The sequence below is a fragment of the Carcharodon carcharias genome, chromosome 10 (genome assembly GCF_017639515.1).
Source record: "Carcharodon carcharias isolate sCarCar2 chromosome 10, sCarCar2.pri, whole genome shotgun sequence".
NCBI classification, from domain to species: Eukaryota; Metazoa; Chordata; class Chondrichthyes; order Lamniformes; family Lamnidae; genus Carcharodon; species Carcharodon carcharias.
In genome coordinates, this window is record NC_054476.1 from 126,169,296 (window position 1) to 126,184,624 (window position 15,329).

At 40.9% G+C, this 15,329-nt stretch overlaps 1 protein-coding gene across 8 annotated transcripts in view; it reads left to right on the forward strand.

Moving 5' to 3' along the window:
* Positions 1-15,329, forward strand: part of LOC121283223 (RIMS-binding protein 2) — a 340,915-nt gene that overhangs the window by 251,175 nt on the left and 74,411 nt on the right. For 7 of the 8 annotated variants that reach the window (XM_041197524.1, XM_041197521.1, XM_041197525.1 and 4 more), the window contains exons 11-13: positions 1,605-1,637; positions 6,001-6,202; positions 10,903-11,249. In XM_041197524.1, coding sequence (XP_041053458.1) covers positions 1,605-1,637; positions 6,001-6,202; positions 10,903-11,249 — 582 coding nt within the window. The remainder of the gene's footprint in view (positions 1-1,604; positions 1,638-6,000; positions 6,203-10,902; positions 11,250-15,329) is intronic. The other variant, XM_041197523.1, reaches the window with a different exon arrangement.

The following is a 15,329-nucleotide window of genomic DNA, read 5'->3' on the forward strand; positions in this document are numbered from 1 at the left end:
CTCCTACATACACCATACACAATTTCCAGACATCACTCTGTGCCTACAGACACCATACACAACTTCCAGATGTCACACACTTTGCCTACAGACATCATACACAACCTCCGGACTTCGCATTTTATGCCTACAGACACCATCCAGAGTGTGCTGTGTGGAAGCTGTTTACCTGAAGACAATGCACATATTGCTTCCTGACAGCACATGCTGAGCCTACAGACATCACACACAGCTTCCAAACAGGAAAACTTGTAGCTACAAACATCATGTGGACAGCTTCCGAACAATACATTCTGTACCTAAAAACAGCCCACAGACAGATTCCAGATGCCATAACCTGAAGAATTTTGACAGCACATTCTGATCTGTTCAGTTCCCAGGCTACTCAATGCTGAGTGCTCTCAAGCCAATCTATATCCAGCAGCTGCATATGGTGACACTATTATTCCAAACCAGAATGGAGATGATTGGTGAATTTCCTCACCAATCATGTCTAGAGCGTGCACTGCTGTGAGTGACTGGGATTGATTTTACACGTAGCGTATACACTCACTGCATTTTGCCAGTGAAATTGCCCTGCTTTTATTAAGCGACTTTGCTGCAGTTTCGGTCATGTGTTCTGTTTGCTTTTGCTCATATTGACTTTTAGACTGTTAATGCACAGTGAGCCATTTAAGTAAGTTCTCTTTGCACTTTGCTGTGTAAATAGACTCTGCTGTCAAATAGACTGCCTAGTCTTGTCATAAGTCCCATTCTGCCTCCAACTCTTTGGTTGATGCATTGGTGTCAATAGATGCTCTGATTCCAGCCCACTATGGAGCCATTCTGTATCCAGCCATTCAGCGCCAGCTGCTCCTAAATGTATTGACTATCTCCCTAGACTGGATATGGATATTTAGCTACTCATTTAGATTGTGAGGATGAGTGAAGTTAATGTGATTAACCTGTTTTTACTCCATACGGACTGCTGGCAAGCAGCATGAAGGATTCCAGACAATGATTGTGACCCTGACCGAGCTCACAAATCACGAGCATGTTCCTGTTATCTATAGATATGCACCTCATTTTTGTATGTTCTCAACCCATAAATGTAAAGGTGTTGGTTTGGTTGCAACTTCTGGCACTACCATTTTATCATTTCACATGTACAGAAAAAGTATTCGTCATGCAAAGTGATTTCACAAACTGATGGCCGTGCAGAGATTGAGTGGTCTTTCATCACTAGCTGATGTTACACTACTGATTGCATCTGGCTAAAATATTGTGGAAATGGCAACTACTTAACTGGATTCCAGGAACAGGAACTTGATGTACGTTAATAACTTTGTTGCATTCACTTAGAACACACATATCTGTGTAACATCTGTGAAATGTGAGCAACAGCAAATGTTTAAAAGCAATCTGGGGTGATGGTGAGCTGCTAATGATCTCTGGGTAGCTATATCTTATTAAAGAGGTCTGCAGTAGGATACTGTATTATTGAAACTCTTTAGCACCTGACTCCTTCTTTAGAAGAATGCATTAGAGCTAAAAATGCCTGACTGGGCAGAGCTAGATTTTATCTTGTTGTGTAACATTTATCACTGATCTCTGTTAAATTGTAGGAGTTGACCTGCCTAGTTTTACAGATGGAGCTGGTACATTTCTTTATTGAATGATGTGTGCAATTTATTGGATTGAGAATCTCTAATGGTTTGAAGCATGCTTCTATTTACTGGTGTTCCATTTTCTATTTCTCCTGTTAATAGAATACCTTGGATTGCATGCAGGTACACAGCACCACATTCCTCCCTCTTTAGCATGTAGACCTTTGTGTGTGTGTGAGGATTCCTTTGTGCTGCTTTCCACAAAATAAATCCCTGCAATAAATGGGATCTCCTTATTTATATGAACGTGCCCTTTCAAGTTTTATTCACTGCATGTACAAAATAAGAAACAGCATATTATGTAAAATCTGTTTGGTTAATCAGTGTTTAAAAGGCTTTGTATGGTTTTCCTTTTAATCGCTTTATTAGAGCAGAGCTATAGCTTAGTCATTTCATTGAATGTAAGTTATTTCTTTTTCCTTCCCAACAAATCACCTTTTTACAGTTAAGCAATAATCATCTCAGTGCAAAAAATCCACATGATTGGCTCTAGAAGCCAACAGAACAAAGGTGTTTTCTTACATTAATTTGTTTCCTGATGTTGCTTCTGTTTAAAACAGTTTATGTCTCTCAATCTGCACTACTGGTACTACTGGTAGACTTGTTGGAAATAGGGTAACTCCACTGTATATTGAGGCACAAATCTCCGAGTGTCTCACAGCACTTTGTGTTGATGGATGATTGGCTTGCTATCACTGCAGTCTTTATAGCTGATTGTCAGTTTGGTTCAGTTGATAGGTCACTTGCCTTAAAATCAGAAGGTTGTAGGTTTGAGCATCACTCTAGGTCCCCTCAACCTGTTATGATTGAAGTGGAATAAAAGCAGAAAATGCTGGAAAAACTCAGCAGATGTGGTAGCATCTGTGGAGGGAAATAGGGTTAATGTTTCGAGTCCATATAATTCTCCTTTAGAGCTAAAGAGAAGTAGAAATGTGATGGATTTTCTACTGTTTAAGAGGGATCGAGCAGGTGGAACAAAATAGGTCAGGGATAGGTGGGAGCTCAAGAGAAATTTGACAAAGGTGTCATGGACAAGGGACAAAGGGAGTGTTAATGGTAGTGTTAAAGACTAAAGGAGGTGCTGATAATGGTGTAAATTAGAAATAGCAAACCAAGGGTCAGTGCTCTGTGAAAGCAAAACAAAACGAGTGATAGATGGCCCTGTGGGACGGGAGGATGCAAGGAGAATTGTGGAAAAGGGATAAAAAATAAGTTTGTTTTAAACATGAATAAATAATTTTTTTTAAAAAATTGGATTTAAAAAAGAATAAAGATGGAGGAGAGAGTTTATGATCTGAAGTTATGGAACTCAATGTTAAGTCTGGAAGGCTGTAAAGTGCTTAATCAGAAGATGAAGTGCTGTTCCTCCAGTTTGCGTAGGGCTTCACTAGAACATTGCAGTAGGCCAAGGACGGATATGTGGGCATGAGAGCAAGATGCTGAGTTGAAATGGTAAGCAACAGAAAGGTCTGAGTCATGCTTGCGGACTCAGATAAGGTGTTCCACAAAGCGGTCACCCAGTCTGTGTTTAATCTCCAATGTAGAGGAGACCGCATTAGGAGCAGCAAAAGCAGTAAACCAAATTGAAGGAGGTGCAAGTGAAGCGCAGCTTCACCTGAAAGGAGTGTTTGGGGCCTTGAACGCTGATCTCCCTGTCACTGGGGAGATGAATGCACAGTGGGAATGTCACTGGACTAATAATCCAGGGGTCCAAGTTAATGGCCTAGGGACATGGGTTCAAATCCCATCACAGCAGCTGGTGGAATTTGAATTCAATTAATAAATCTGGAATATAAAGCTAGTCTCAGTAATGGTACATGACAACTATCATCAATTGTAAAAACCCATCTGGTTCAATAATGTCCTTTAGGGAAGGAAATCTGCCATTCTTACCTGGTCTGGACTACATATAACTCCAGACCCACAGTAATGTGGTTGACTATTAACCGCCCTCTGAAATGGCCTAGTAAGCCATTCAGTTCAAGGGCTATTAGGAATGGGCAACAAATGCTGGCCTTACCTGTTACACCCACATTACACAAAAGAATAAAAAATGCCATGGCACTTTTGAAAGCAGTGGGAATTCTTTCAGTGGCCTGGCTAACATTCTTTTCTTAAAAAACATTGCCAAAATCAGATTAATTAGTTCTCTTGTTCTGTGCAGTGTCTTGTGCATAAAATGACTGTTGCTTATCTCTGTAACAGCGCCAGCTTTTTATTTCTTCTTTCATGGAGTGTTGGCATCGCTGACTGGGCCGGCATTTATTGCCCATCCCTAATTGTTCTTGAGGTGGTGGTGAGGCAGCTTCTTGAACCCCTGCAGTCCATGTGGCATTGGTACACCCACAGTGCCATTAGGAAGGCAAAAGTAACTATTTTATGAGAATCACTTTGTGAGATATTATGAGGCACCAGACGGATGATTCTGCAATTCCTTGCTCCCATCGGGTACTGTGCTCATAAGGAGAACCAGCACCATAGTGCTGTAGTACCATTTGTGACCCACACTCCCTGTTGGAGTCATGGGATCGCATTATTAGACGTTATATAAATTTGGTTAATGTTGTGAATGGGCAATTCTGAATAATAAGGGTTGTATAAACAGTAAATAGTGTGGTGTCAGCTTAACCAGTCTGAGCAAGACAACATCTTGCAAGTAAATTCATTAAAAGAACAGACCTGCTTTGTTTAATTTTAAATGAAATTTCTCTCTTCGCCTCTCCAGGCTGTTGTCAGCATATATTAGGAATGGTGTCAGTAAAATGAGGATCAGGTATGTATCAGTAACATTGGGGTTGGAGCATAGATCAGTAACTGCCCACAGAAATGGCCTAGCAAGCCTCTCAGTTCAAGGGCTATTAGGGATGCGCAACAAATGCTGACCTTACCTGTGACTCCCACATTACATGAAAGAATAAAAATGCCATGGTGATCAGAATGGTGTCGATCAGAAGAATCTGCTCTATTGCAACATTAAAATGAAGCAAAATTAAGAAAATATTCTGTGCTCTTACTGTACTTGGTGAATTTAATAATCTTTCCCTTCCAATCAGTGTAGCATATTTTGAATGAATTATACCTTTCTATCAGTAGCTACATTACAGGATAGGACCTTTTTATCAGAATTAAGTATATACATGTAAAACGTGAGGTAGTCACTTTCAAGTTTTGCATTTCCAGCATTTTCTGTTTTTATTTCAGATTTCCAGCATTTACATTGCAGTAGTTGCCTCATTACAATAATAGTCCTGGCCAGCAATGGAAAATGTGACTAACACTGGGGGAACAGTGAGAAGTGGGCATTAACCAGCTGCCAGGAAATGTCCAATTGGAATTTAGGATCCTATGAAGGTTTCCATCTTTACTCAAGTCCAGGACAAGAAACAAGATGTTACAGGGCAGAGGATAGAGGCAGTGTTCCCACTAAGCTGTGCATGAGCATTTCTGGAAGATATCGTGCAGAATTTGTTCCATGTAAATAAATTTAAGGGTACTATGCATTGAAAAAGCTGGTCATGCACAATAACAAAATTTTACAAAGAGCATTAGTTAGGGAGCAACAGAGGTGGATTTCTGGGTACAGGATAGGAAAGAAAGCAGAGCTGGAGCTTGAGAGTAGAGGGGTTTTGTGGCCACAGAAGTGATATTTATTTGAAAAACAAAAACCATCTTTTTCTATTTACCTTTTTTCTGATCAGCCTTGGCTCAGTAGTAGCACTTTAGCCTCTGAGTCAGTGGACCGTGCCTTGAGCCCCACTCCAGAGACTGGGATACATAATCTGATACTGATGTAGTGCTGCACTGTTGGAAATGTCATCTTTTTCTAAGCTGTTCAACAGATGTTAATCTGTTCTCCCAGATCAACATAAAAACTCCAATTACTCTATTAGACGAAGAGCAGGGGAGTTCTCCTATTGTACCACTTGACATTCATCCCTCAACCAATGTCATCGAAACAGATTATCTGGTCGTTTATCTCATTACAACAATGACTGTGTTTCATAAATTCATTGGCTGCAAAGCTGTGAAGTATTTTGGAATGTCCTGTGTTTATGAAAGGTGCTATATAAATGCACGTTCTTCATTTGTAATTTCTAAAGAAAAATTGTCACGTAACAACAACAAGGATGTAACTCTACCAAAGTTCAATTTTAGCTTCAATTCTTTCAAACCTTGTGTGCACTGCTAAATGCATCTCTACAAAATATCACTTCGCACACCTGCAGTGCTAAGATTCATGCGATAGTCTGTGTTTCTATTAAAGTTTTGCGGCACAAGATTAGACTGGCAATTCAAGTGTTGCAGTTCCGAGTTATCATCCAATGAGCACAGTCATTCTCATCTTTTCCATCAGGCCAAGGTGCGGGATCTGGAAGAGAAATGTCGGAGTCAGAGCATGCAGTTCAGCCTTCTCTCCCAGGAATTGGAGCATTTTCGTTTGCAAGCAGGAAATATCGACCTGCTAACTAACACCCTTGTGAGCACAGATACACCTGGATTGCTCTCCCGCGGCCAGCCCCAGCTCCTGAATGAAGTGGAATCACCAATGGCAAAAGGTAACAAACATTTGCAACAGGGGACCATGAAAGTTCTCTTACACAAGCTCTTTTGAAGCTAGATCTACAATTCAATCTCAGGCACAGAAATGACAAGTCCCACTTGATCTTGTCTAACATTACTGTGGGAGTTATATTGACACTTTGCAATGTTGAGATAAGGGGGGTAATGTGAATGTGTCAACAATTCTCAGTGATCTATGACACTAGAGAGACGGGGAAAGATTCCTTTTAGCATTTCCCGGCATGAAGGTGATTGAGCTTGATTAGACCATTATGGTGCTCCTGATGTTTCCCCGAGTATTTTCACAAACTGCTCATTTGTCCTGGTTGTGAGTTTAAAAAAAATCCAAAAATTATAACCGAAGTGCTTCTATGTTCCGCTCAAAGGAAATGTTCATTCCAAAGAACAAGGTGGAAAATTATTAGATTCTACATCCGCCTCCGCTATCAGAATCTTGAGTAATGTTAATCTTTTTACACTTTTAGCTCCTTTCAGCTCTGAAATCAGACACACTTACTTAAGACATTGGGGGTAAGGAATGGTAATTCAACCGATTGAAATCTATCCCATTTTAGCTTAACATTAAAGTCAAACCTTCTGCTACAATAACTCTCGACAGTGCCCATTCATCAGATACACTAGCTGTCCCATCAAAGTCTGTTCTTCAGGTGCACTAAATTAAGTCTCTTATCAGGGGCTGCAATTATATTGTAAATAAACACAATGAATGGGATTTGCTGGCTCCTCCTGCCGCCGGGATTGTCTGGCCTGCCAAAAGCCAATGGACTTCTGGCTGGGCCACCACATCTCCCGCGATGGGTCTCACCACGGCAGGGCTGGAAAATCCCGGCCAATGTTTCTGCATCTATCAACTTTGTTTGACAGATTAGCCCAAACGTTTCTTTCTCTTTTTGAGTAGAGATTTTCTCTGAATATCGTTTTCAAATTCTCACTCAATTTCATTTATATTCCCTAGGCCCACTTTCTGTATTGAAGTAATAGCTTCCATTTATCATATGAGTACCATTTAATATGTCATATACTTTAGCTAAATCCCAGTGTTGTTATGTGAAACAATGCATTCAAATTATAAACAACAGTGGTGCTTTTGCAGAGTACATCATGAGGTGAGTAAGCCTGGAGCTGTCATTATCCATTAATTGTTCCCCTGTGATGCCATCTACATTGCCCATTCACCTATATTGCCACACAGTACTCACTCCCTATATTGCTATTAAAAGCATTTCCTACACAACCATTCACATTAACCACTCTCTATAGTCCTATTTACATTAGCCTTTCCTTTATAGTGCCACCATCCATACCTGTTTCCTACAGTACCACTCACATTGCTTGTTACCCTACAGGCTATTACTGTTACCATTCTGCCTTGTCCACTCACAGTTATATTCACGTAATAAGGTTAACTCAGGTTGCTGTTGGGTGTTTCAATATCTCAACATGGTTTAAACTCCTGTAATCTTTCAGAAATCTTGTCATGTTTCACAAAACTTCTCAATTTGGTTTCATCAGCGTTATTCTCTTTTTTTTCTAGTCAAGTACCTAGTTAAGACCATTTTCTCCTCTAATCTTATACTGGCGCTAATTATGTTGTCATTTTATATATTCAGATCCCCACTTTCTCCATTTCATTACCCTGAACCAGGTGTTAAGTTATGCTTCTTTTGCTTTTGGAGCTGCAACATATTAAGACTGTAAAACATAAGGTGTAGGAGCAGGAATAGACCATAAGGCCTCCCGAGCCTGCCTCATCATTCAATAGGATCATGGCTGATCAATGGCCTTAACTCCACTTTCCTGCCCACTCCATATCCCTTGATTCCCTGAGAGACCAGATAATCTGTCCATCTCAACCCTATATATATTCAACATTGGAACATCGACGACATCTGGGATATAGAATTTCAAAGATTCATAACCCTCTGATAGAAGAGGTTTCTCCTCATTTCAGTCCTAAACGATCAGCCCCTTATCCTGAGACTATGCCTCCTTGTTCTTGATTCCCCAGCCAGAAGAAACAACCTCTCAGTGCCTATCCTATCAAGCCCCTTCAGAATCTTGCATGTTTCAATGAGATCACCTCTCATTCTTCTAAGCTCCAGAGAGTATAGGTCCAACTTACTCAGCCCCTCCTTATGGGATAACGCTCACATTCCAGGAACCAACCTAGCAAATCTTCACAATGCCACCTCCAATGCAAGTATATCCTTTCTTAAAAATGGAGAGCAAAACTATGCACAGTCCTCCAGGTATGGTGTCACCAAAGCCCTGTATAATTGCAGCAAGATTTCTTCATTCTTGTACTCCAAACCTTTGCAGTAAAGGCCAACATTCCATTTGGCTTCCTAATTGCTTGCTGTCCTGCGTGCTAACTTTTTGTGTTGTTTGTTTGAGCACAGCCAAGTCATTCTGAACATCAATATTTATAAATTTCACACCTTTTAAAAAAAATTTGCTTTTCTATTCTTACCACCAAAGTAAATAATCTCTCACTTCCCCACATTATACTCCAGCTTGTTGTTTACTCACTTAACCCGTCCATAAAGCTTTCCGGCCTCCTTGTGTCCTCCTCACAGCTTATGTTCCCGGTTAACTTTGTATTGTCAGCAAACTTAGATATATTACTCTTGATCTCGTCATCTAAGTCAGTAGATAGCTGAGGCTCTAGCACTCATCCTTGTGGCATTCCATTAGTCACAGTTGCCCCCTTTATCCCTACTCTCTTCTTCCTGCCTATAAACCAATTCTCTTCATGCTAATATACTACTTCTAAGTCCTTGAGCCCTTATCTTGTGTATAAACCTTTGTCAGGCACCTTATTGACTGTCTTTTGGAAATCCAAGTATACCTTATCTACAGCTTCCCTTTCATCTACCCTACCAGTTACATTCTCAAAAAAATTCTCACTAAATTTGTCAAACACGATTTCCCTTTCATAAAACCATGCTGATCATACTATGCTGTTCCAAGTGGATTATTAAGACTTCCTTAATGATAGATTCCAGTATCTTCCTGATGACTGATGTCAAGCTAACTGGCCCGTCGTTCCCTGTTTTCTCTCTCTCTCCATCCTTGAGTAGCAGAGTTACGTTTGTTAACTTCCAACCTGTTGGGACCGTTCCAGAATCTAGGGATTTTTAAAAATCACAACCAGTGCATCCACTTTCCCTGCAGCTACCTCTTTAAAACCCTCAAATGTAGGCCATCAGGTCCTGGGACTGGGTTGGATTTTAATTTCTTGAGTTTCTCTGAAACTTTTTCTCTGCTGATATTAATCTTCTCACCATTGCTCTAATTAAGTCCAGGGCGGGAAAGTTCATGGGCAGCCTTCCTGCTCCGTTGCCAATTGAAGCCCTTAAGTGGGGGCTGCCATTGCTATTGAATCAATGGCAGGCAAGGTAGTCGCCATACGGGGATCTGAAAAGCAAACCTTGTCGATCTTGCTTTTGGGCTCCCAGGTGCAATCTCTCATTCAAAGGCCAGCGTTGCCTGATCAAGGAACTGGCATCTGGAAGGTGGAGGGGGGTCACTGAGAGCTACTCCCTGCCCTTGCTGCCGACCTCCACCTCGCTCACGATCTCCATCCTACCCTCACTCACCTGCTGATTCTGATTCCTATGTGGACCACAATAATAAGATCCTCTTCCACTCACTCCAAGTTTGTCTCCAGTAATGAGGAGATGCCCTTAACCTTGCAGCAGGCAGGCAACACAACCATTGGAACTCCTGGTCATGGCTGCTGAGAACACAACCTATTCCCCTGACTGTACTGTCCTATCACTACTACATTCCTTTGCACTCCCCTTCTTGGCATTCTGCACCATGATGTCATGGTCACTTTGCTCATCCACCCTGTAGTCCTTGTTCTCAACCACACATGTAGCAAGCACCTCATACCCGATGGTCCAAGTCAGAGGCTGAAGCTCCTCCATCACTACATGCTGGATTCCCATAACCTGCCTGACTTGCAGTCACACCCTCCTGTTGCATTGACCAACTCGAAAGTTACACTTAACCCAGGGTGTGTGACTGCTTTCTGGAACAAAATGTTCAGGTAACTCTCCGCCACCCCCCAATCCAACTCCCCGATGTCCCGCAGCATCTGCAGCTCGGATTCCAGGTTAGCGTAGCACAGAATGAGGCCACTTGTCCCATCATGTTTACACCGGCTGAAAATTAAGCCACCCAGCCTAATCCCGCCTTCCAGCATTTGGTCCATAGCCCTGCAGGTTAAGACACTTTGGGTTTTTTAACTAAATTAATAAATAGAAAGCTATAAAGTTTCCGAGCTTGGAGACAAAAGAAAAATGCTCACTGGCTCCTGAAGCAAAACAAAAGATTAAAAAGGAGCACCAACATTCCCCTCTGCACCGAATTCCCACCTCCATCAAATTCCTGACTTAGCATTTGATTCCCAAAGCATTCCGTTATATGGACAGTTTATGACTCACATCCAAGTTACAGCTGTTAAGTAATTAACACTTATTCAAGTGTTCGGTTGACTGACTAGATAACTGTCACTGCCGGGCAGTGAGGACAGCAGTTTGGAACATGAGGCAATTACAATAATCATTCTTTTTGTTGTAATATGTGTTTCCTGGATCATAAGTGTTTGTATCGATAACCCCTGCAGAAGCCTTTTGTGTTCTGCAATGAAAATTCTATTTTCCTTTAGATGTGGAAAGTGTTCCTCCACCAGTTTCTCAGTCACCATGTCCAGCACAGCAAGAAGAGAGGCTGGAAGAGAAGCTGGAAGAGAGGCTGGAAGAGAAGCTGGAAGAGAATCAGGAACAGAAGCAGGAAGAGAAGCAGGAAGAGCAGAAAGAGGAACAAAAAGAAGAGCAGATTCTCAATGAACCAAAGGCTGAAACAATCAGCGTCTCCCAGCAATCGGAGCAGACAGCAACAGAAATTGGCTCCATCACCAGCAAAGTCGGACCAGAATCAACCCAGGGCTCCAGCAAAGGCACTCCCAAAACAGAGTCAGCACGAAGCACCCCAAAATCTTGTACAACTCCAGAGGTAAGTCACAGTAAAACAATGTGACAAGTATAACTGTTTCACAGACTGACTTGTATGCTTTGGTTCAGTTAATGCAACAGACGTGGGTGTAGGAAGATGTAGATTGGGATCTGAATATTGAAGGTGCATGACATTTAGGAAGGACAGGAAGCAGAAGGTGGAGGCGTGGCTCGGTTAATTAATGATGTTATTAGTTCAATAGAGAGGGATGACCTAAGTTCAGGAAACCAGGATGTAGAAACGGTTTGATAGAGATGAGAAATGATAAAGGCAAGAAATCACTGGTAGGAGTGGTGTACAGACCCCCTAACAGTAATTGCATGGTAGGACATGGTATAAAGGGAGAAAGAATGGCAGCCTGTCAGAAAGGTGTGGCAATAATCATGGGGGATCTTAATTTACATATCAACTGGAAAAATCAGGTGGGCAAAGGTAGATAAGGAATTCATAGAATGTTCTTGGGATAGTTTCTTAGAATAGCATGTTCTGGAGCCAACCAGAGAGCAGACAATACTAGACCTGGTGTTGTGCAATGCGATAGGATTAATTAATTACCTCATAGGGAAGATGCCCCTAGGTAGCAGCGCTCATAATATGATTGAATTTTGCTTTTAGTTTGAGGGAGAGAAGAGTCGGTCTGAGATTAGCATTTTAAACTTAAATAAGAGTCATTATGAGAGCATGAAAGCAGATCTAGCTAAAGTGAACTGGCAAATTAGGTTAAGAGATAGGTCAATGGAGATGCAGTGGCAGACATTTAAGGGGATATTACAGAATACACAGAATAGATACATTCCAATGAAAAAGAAAAATTTCCACCATCCGTGATTAACTAAAAAATTAAAGCTAGTATCAAATGAAAAGGAAAACCATATAATATCGCAAAGGTGGGTGGCAGGTTAGAAAATTGGACAGAATATTAAAAAAGGAAAGAATGACTAAAATATTAATGAGGGAAAAGTTAGAGTACGAGAGAATGTTAGAAATGTAAAGGCAGATAGTAAGAGTTTCTATAGATATTTTAAAAAAAGAGTTAACAAAGTGAGCGTTTGTCCTATAGAAAGTGAGTCTGGGTATTTAGCTTTCCAGAAGGCATTTGAAAAGGTGCCACATCAAAGGTTATTGTGGAAAATAAAAGCCCATGGTATAGGTGGTAACACATTGGCATGGATAGAAGATTGGCTAGCTAACAGGAAACTGAGATTAGCATAAATGAGGAATTTTCTGTTTGGCAAAATGTAACAAGTGGTGTGCCACAGGGATCAGTGCTGGGGCCTCAACTTTTTACAGTTTATATGAGTGACTTGGCTGAAGGGACCAAATGTATGGTTGCTAAATTTGCTGGTGATACATAGGTAGGAAAATAATTAATTATAAAAAATAAGGAGATGGCAGATGAATTGAACAGGTATTCTGCATCAGTCTTCACTATAGAGGATACAAGTAACATCCTGGAAATAGCTGTAAAGCAGGAAATGGAAGGGAGAGGGGGGAACTCAAGAAGATTACAATCACCAGGGAAGTGAGAAAATTGTTGGAGCTGCAGGCTGACAAGTCCCCGAGCCCTGATGGACGTCACCCTAGGGTCTTAAAGGAAGTGGTTAGTGAGATAATTGATGCATCAGTTTTAATTTTCCAAAGTTCCCTAGATTCCTGGAAGGTTCCATTAGATTGGAAAATAGAAAGTGTAACTTACTTATACAAAAAGGGATGGGACAGAAAGCAGGACACTACAGGTTAGTTAGCTTAACATCTGTCACAGGGAAAATGTTAGAAGCTATCATTAAAGACATCATTGCAGGACACTTAGACAGAATCAAATAATGAGGCAGTCAACGTGGTTGGTGTGAAATCATGTTTGACCAATTTATTGGAGTTTTTTGAAGAAGTTATATGTGCTGTGGATAAAGGGGAATAAATGTAATGTATTTAGATTTCCAGAAGGCATTTGATAAGGTGCCACATCAAAGGTTATTGTGGAAAATAAAAGCCCATGGAATAGGTGGTAACACATTGGCATGGATAGAAGATTGGCTAGCTAACAGGAAACTGAGATTAGCATAAATGAGGAATTTTCTCTTTGGCAAAATGTAACAAGCGGTGTGCCACAGGGATCAGTGCTGGGTCTTCAACTTTTTACAGTTTATATGAATGACTTGGCTGAAGGGACCGAATGTATGGTTGCTAAATTTGCTGGTGACACATAGGTAGGAAAATAAGTTGTGAAGAAGACATAAGGAGGTTATAAAAGAATATAAATAACTGACAAAGATCTGGTAATTGGAGTATAATGTGGGAAAATGTGCAATTGTCCATTTTGGCAGGAAGGATAAAAAAAGAAGCGATCTGGGTATCCTTGTGCATGAATCGCAAAAGGTTAGTATGCAGGCACAGCAAGTAATTAGGAAAGCTAAATGTTATCAGTTATTGCGAGGGGAATTAAATACAACAGTAGGGAGGTTATGCTTCAATTATACAGGGCATTGGCGAGACCACATCTGGAGTACTATGTATAGCATTGGTCTCCTTATTTAAGGAAGGATGTAAAAGCGTTGGAAGCAGTTCAGAAAATGTTTGCTAGTCTAATATCTGGTATGGGCAGGTTGCCTTATGAGGGATGGTTGGACAGGCTAGGCTTGTAACCACTGGAGTTTAAAGGGTAAGTAGATTGAAACATACAAGATCCTGAGGGGTCTGGACAGGGTGGATGTGGAAACGATGTTGCCTCTTGTGAGAGAATCTAGAACTAGGGGTTACTGTTTAAAAATAAGGTGTCGTCCATTTAAGACAGAGATGAGGAAAAATGTTTTCTCTGAGGGTCGAGTCTTTGGAATTCTCTTCCTCAAAAGGTGGTGGAAGCAGAGTCTTTGAATATTTTTAAGACAGAACTAGATAAATTCTTGATAAGCAAGGGGGTGAAAGGTTATTGACGTGAATGTGGAATTGAGGTTACAATCAGATCAGCCATGATCTTATTGAATGGCAGAGCAGGCTCGAGGGGCTAAGTGGCCTACTCCTGCTCCTAATCCATTTGCACGTATGTACAGTCTTGCTTTCCTGTTGGATGCCTAATTAACTATCCCAAGAAGAGTGAACAGAACTGCCCATTACTGCTGTCTCTTTGTCAATCTTTTCCCCATTGAAAATTGTGCAATCAGACTGCTTGTTCAATATTAAATCTTGGATGAGGCATAGTTTTTTCCAGGTAAAAAAATGGAGGACCAAACCATCCTTTTCAGCTACCCTCTACAACCCCACACCCCCACCCTCCATCCCTCCAATCCCCAAGAATCCACATACCTTTGTCAATGATTTAATTCCCACTCTGTCACTGTCTCTGGCTGAACCAGATGGTTGCAACCTTGTGACATATCTGACATTTAACTGAATTCCTGATCTCATTCCTGTCAATTAAACACTGCCCTTTCCCAATTTCCTGTGCCTCCCTGTTCACCTTGAACCCCACATCTTGACCGATATTTTACTCACTACTCCTAAATTCTTAATTGACTTTACGTCCATTTTGGATTTCACTCCTGTGAAGCGCATTGAAACATTATGTGTGTTGGTTATCACAGTGATTGTATGCACAGCATGTCTAAGCTGTTTTAAACAGAACTGTAAATTCTGAATTATAACCTGTATAATATTTTGTTCACTGCAGGAATGTAACTTTGAGCTTGTTACAATTATCCAATTGTTGAGAGATTTAATGGTAAAAGGGTAGATAGTCCAATTATAGAAGATGCAGTTGAAAGGTTCATGTGAGCACGTAGCCCCTTTTTCTTAATCATCAAATCATACAAAGAAAAGGCCATCAGAGACCATCAGGCTGATTAGCATCCCATACATTAGAAATGTTGCATTGGGCACCATTGTCCCCAATGACTAGTGTTACGGACAGGAGAGGGTTTAATTTAAACAGCCATGATTTCTCCACTCATTACCCATGCATAAACAGAAAGGTGTTTTTGATTTCCCCCTTTTATAAGCGGTTGTGTATGTTCCCCAACCCTTTGATTTGGAGTGATCCAGTCCTCTATTAATAACCCCACAACAAACTAAAGATAAGGTAAAATA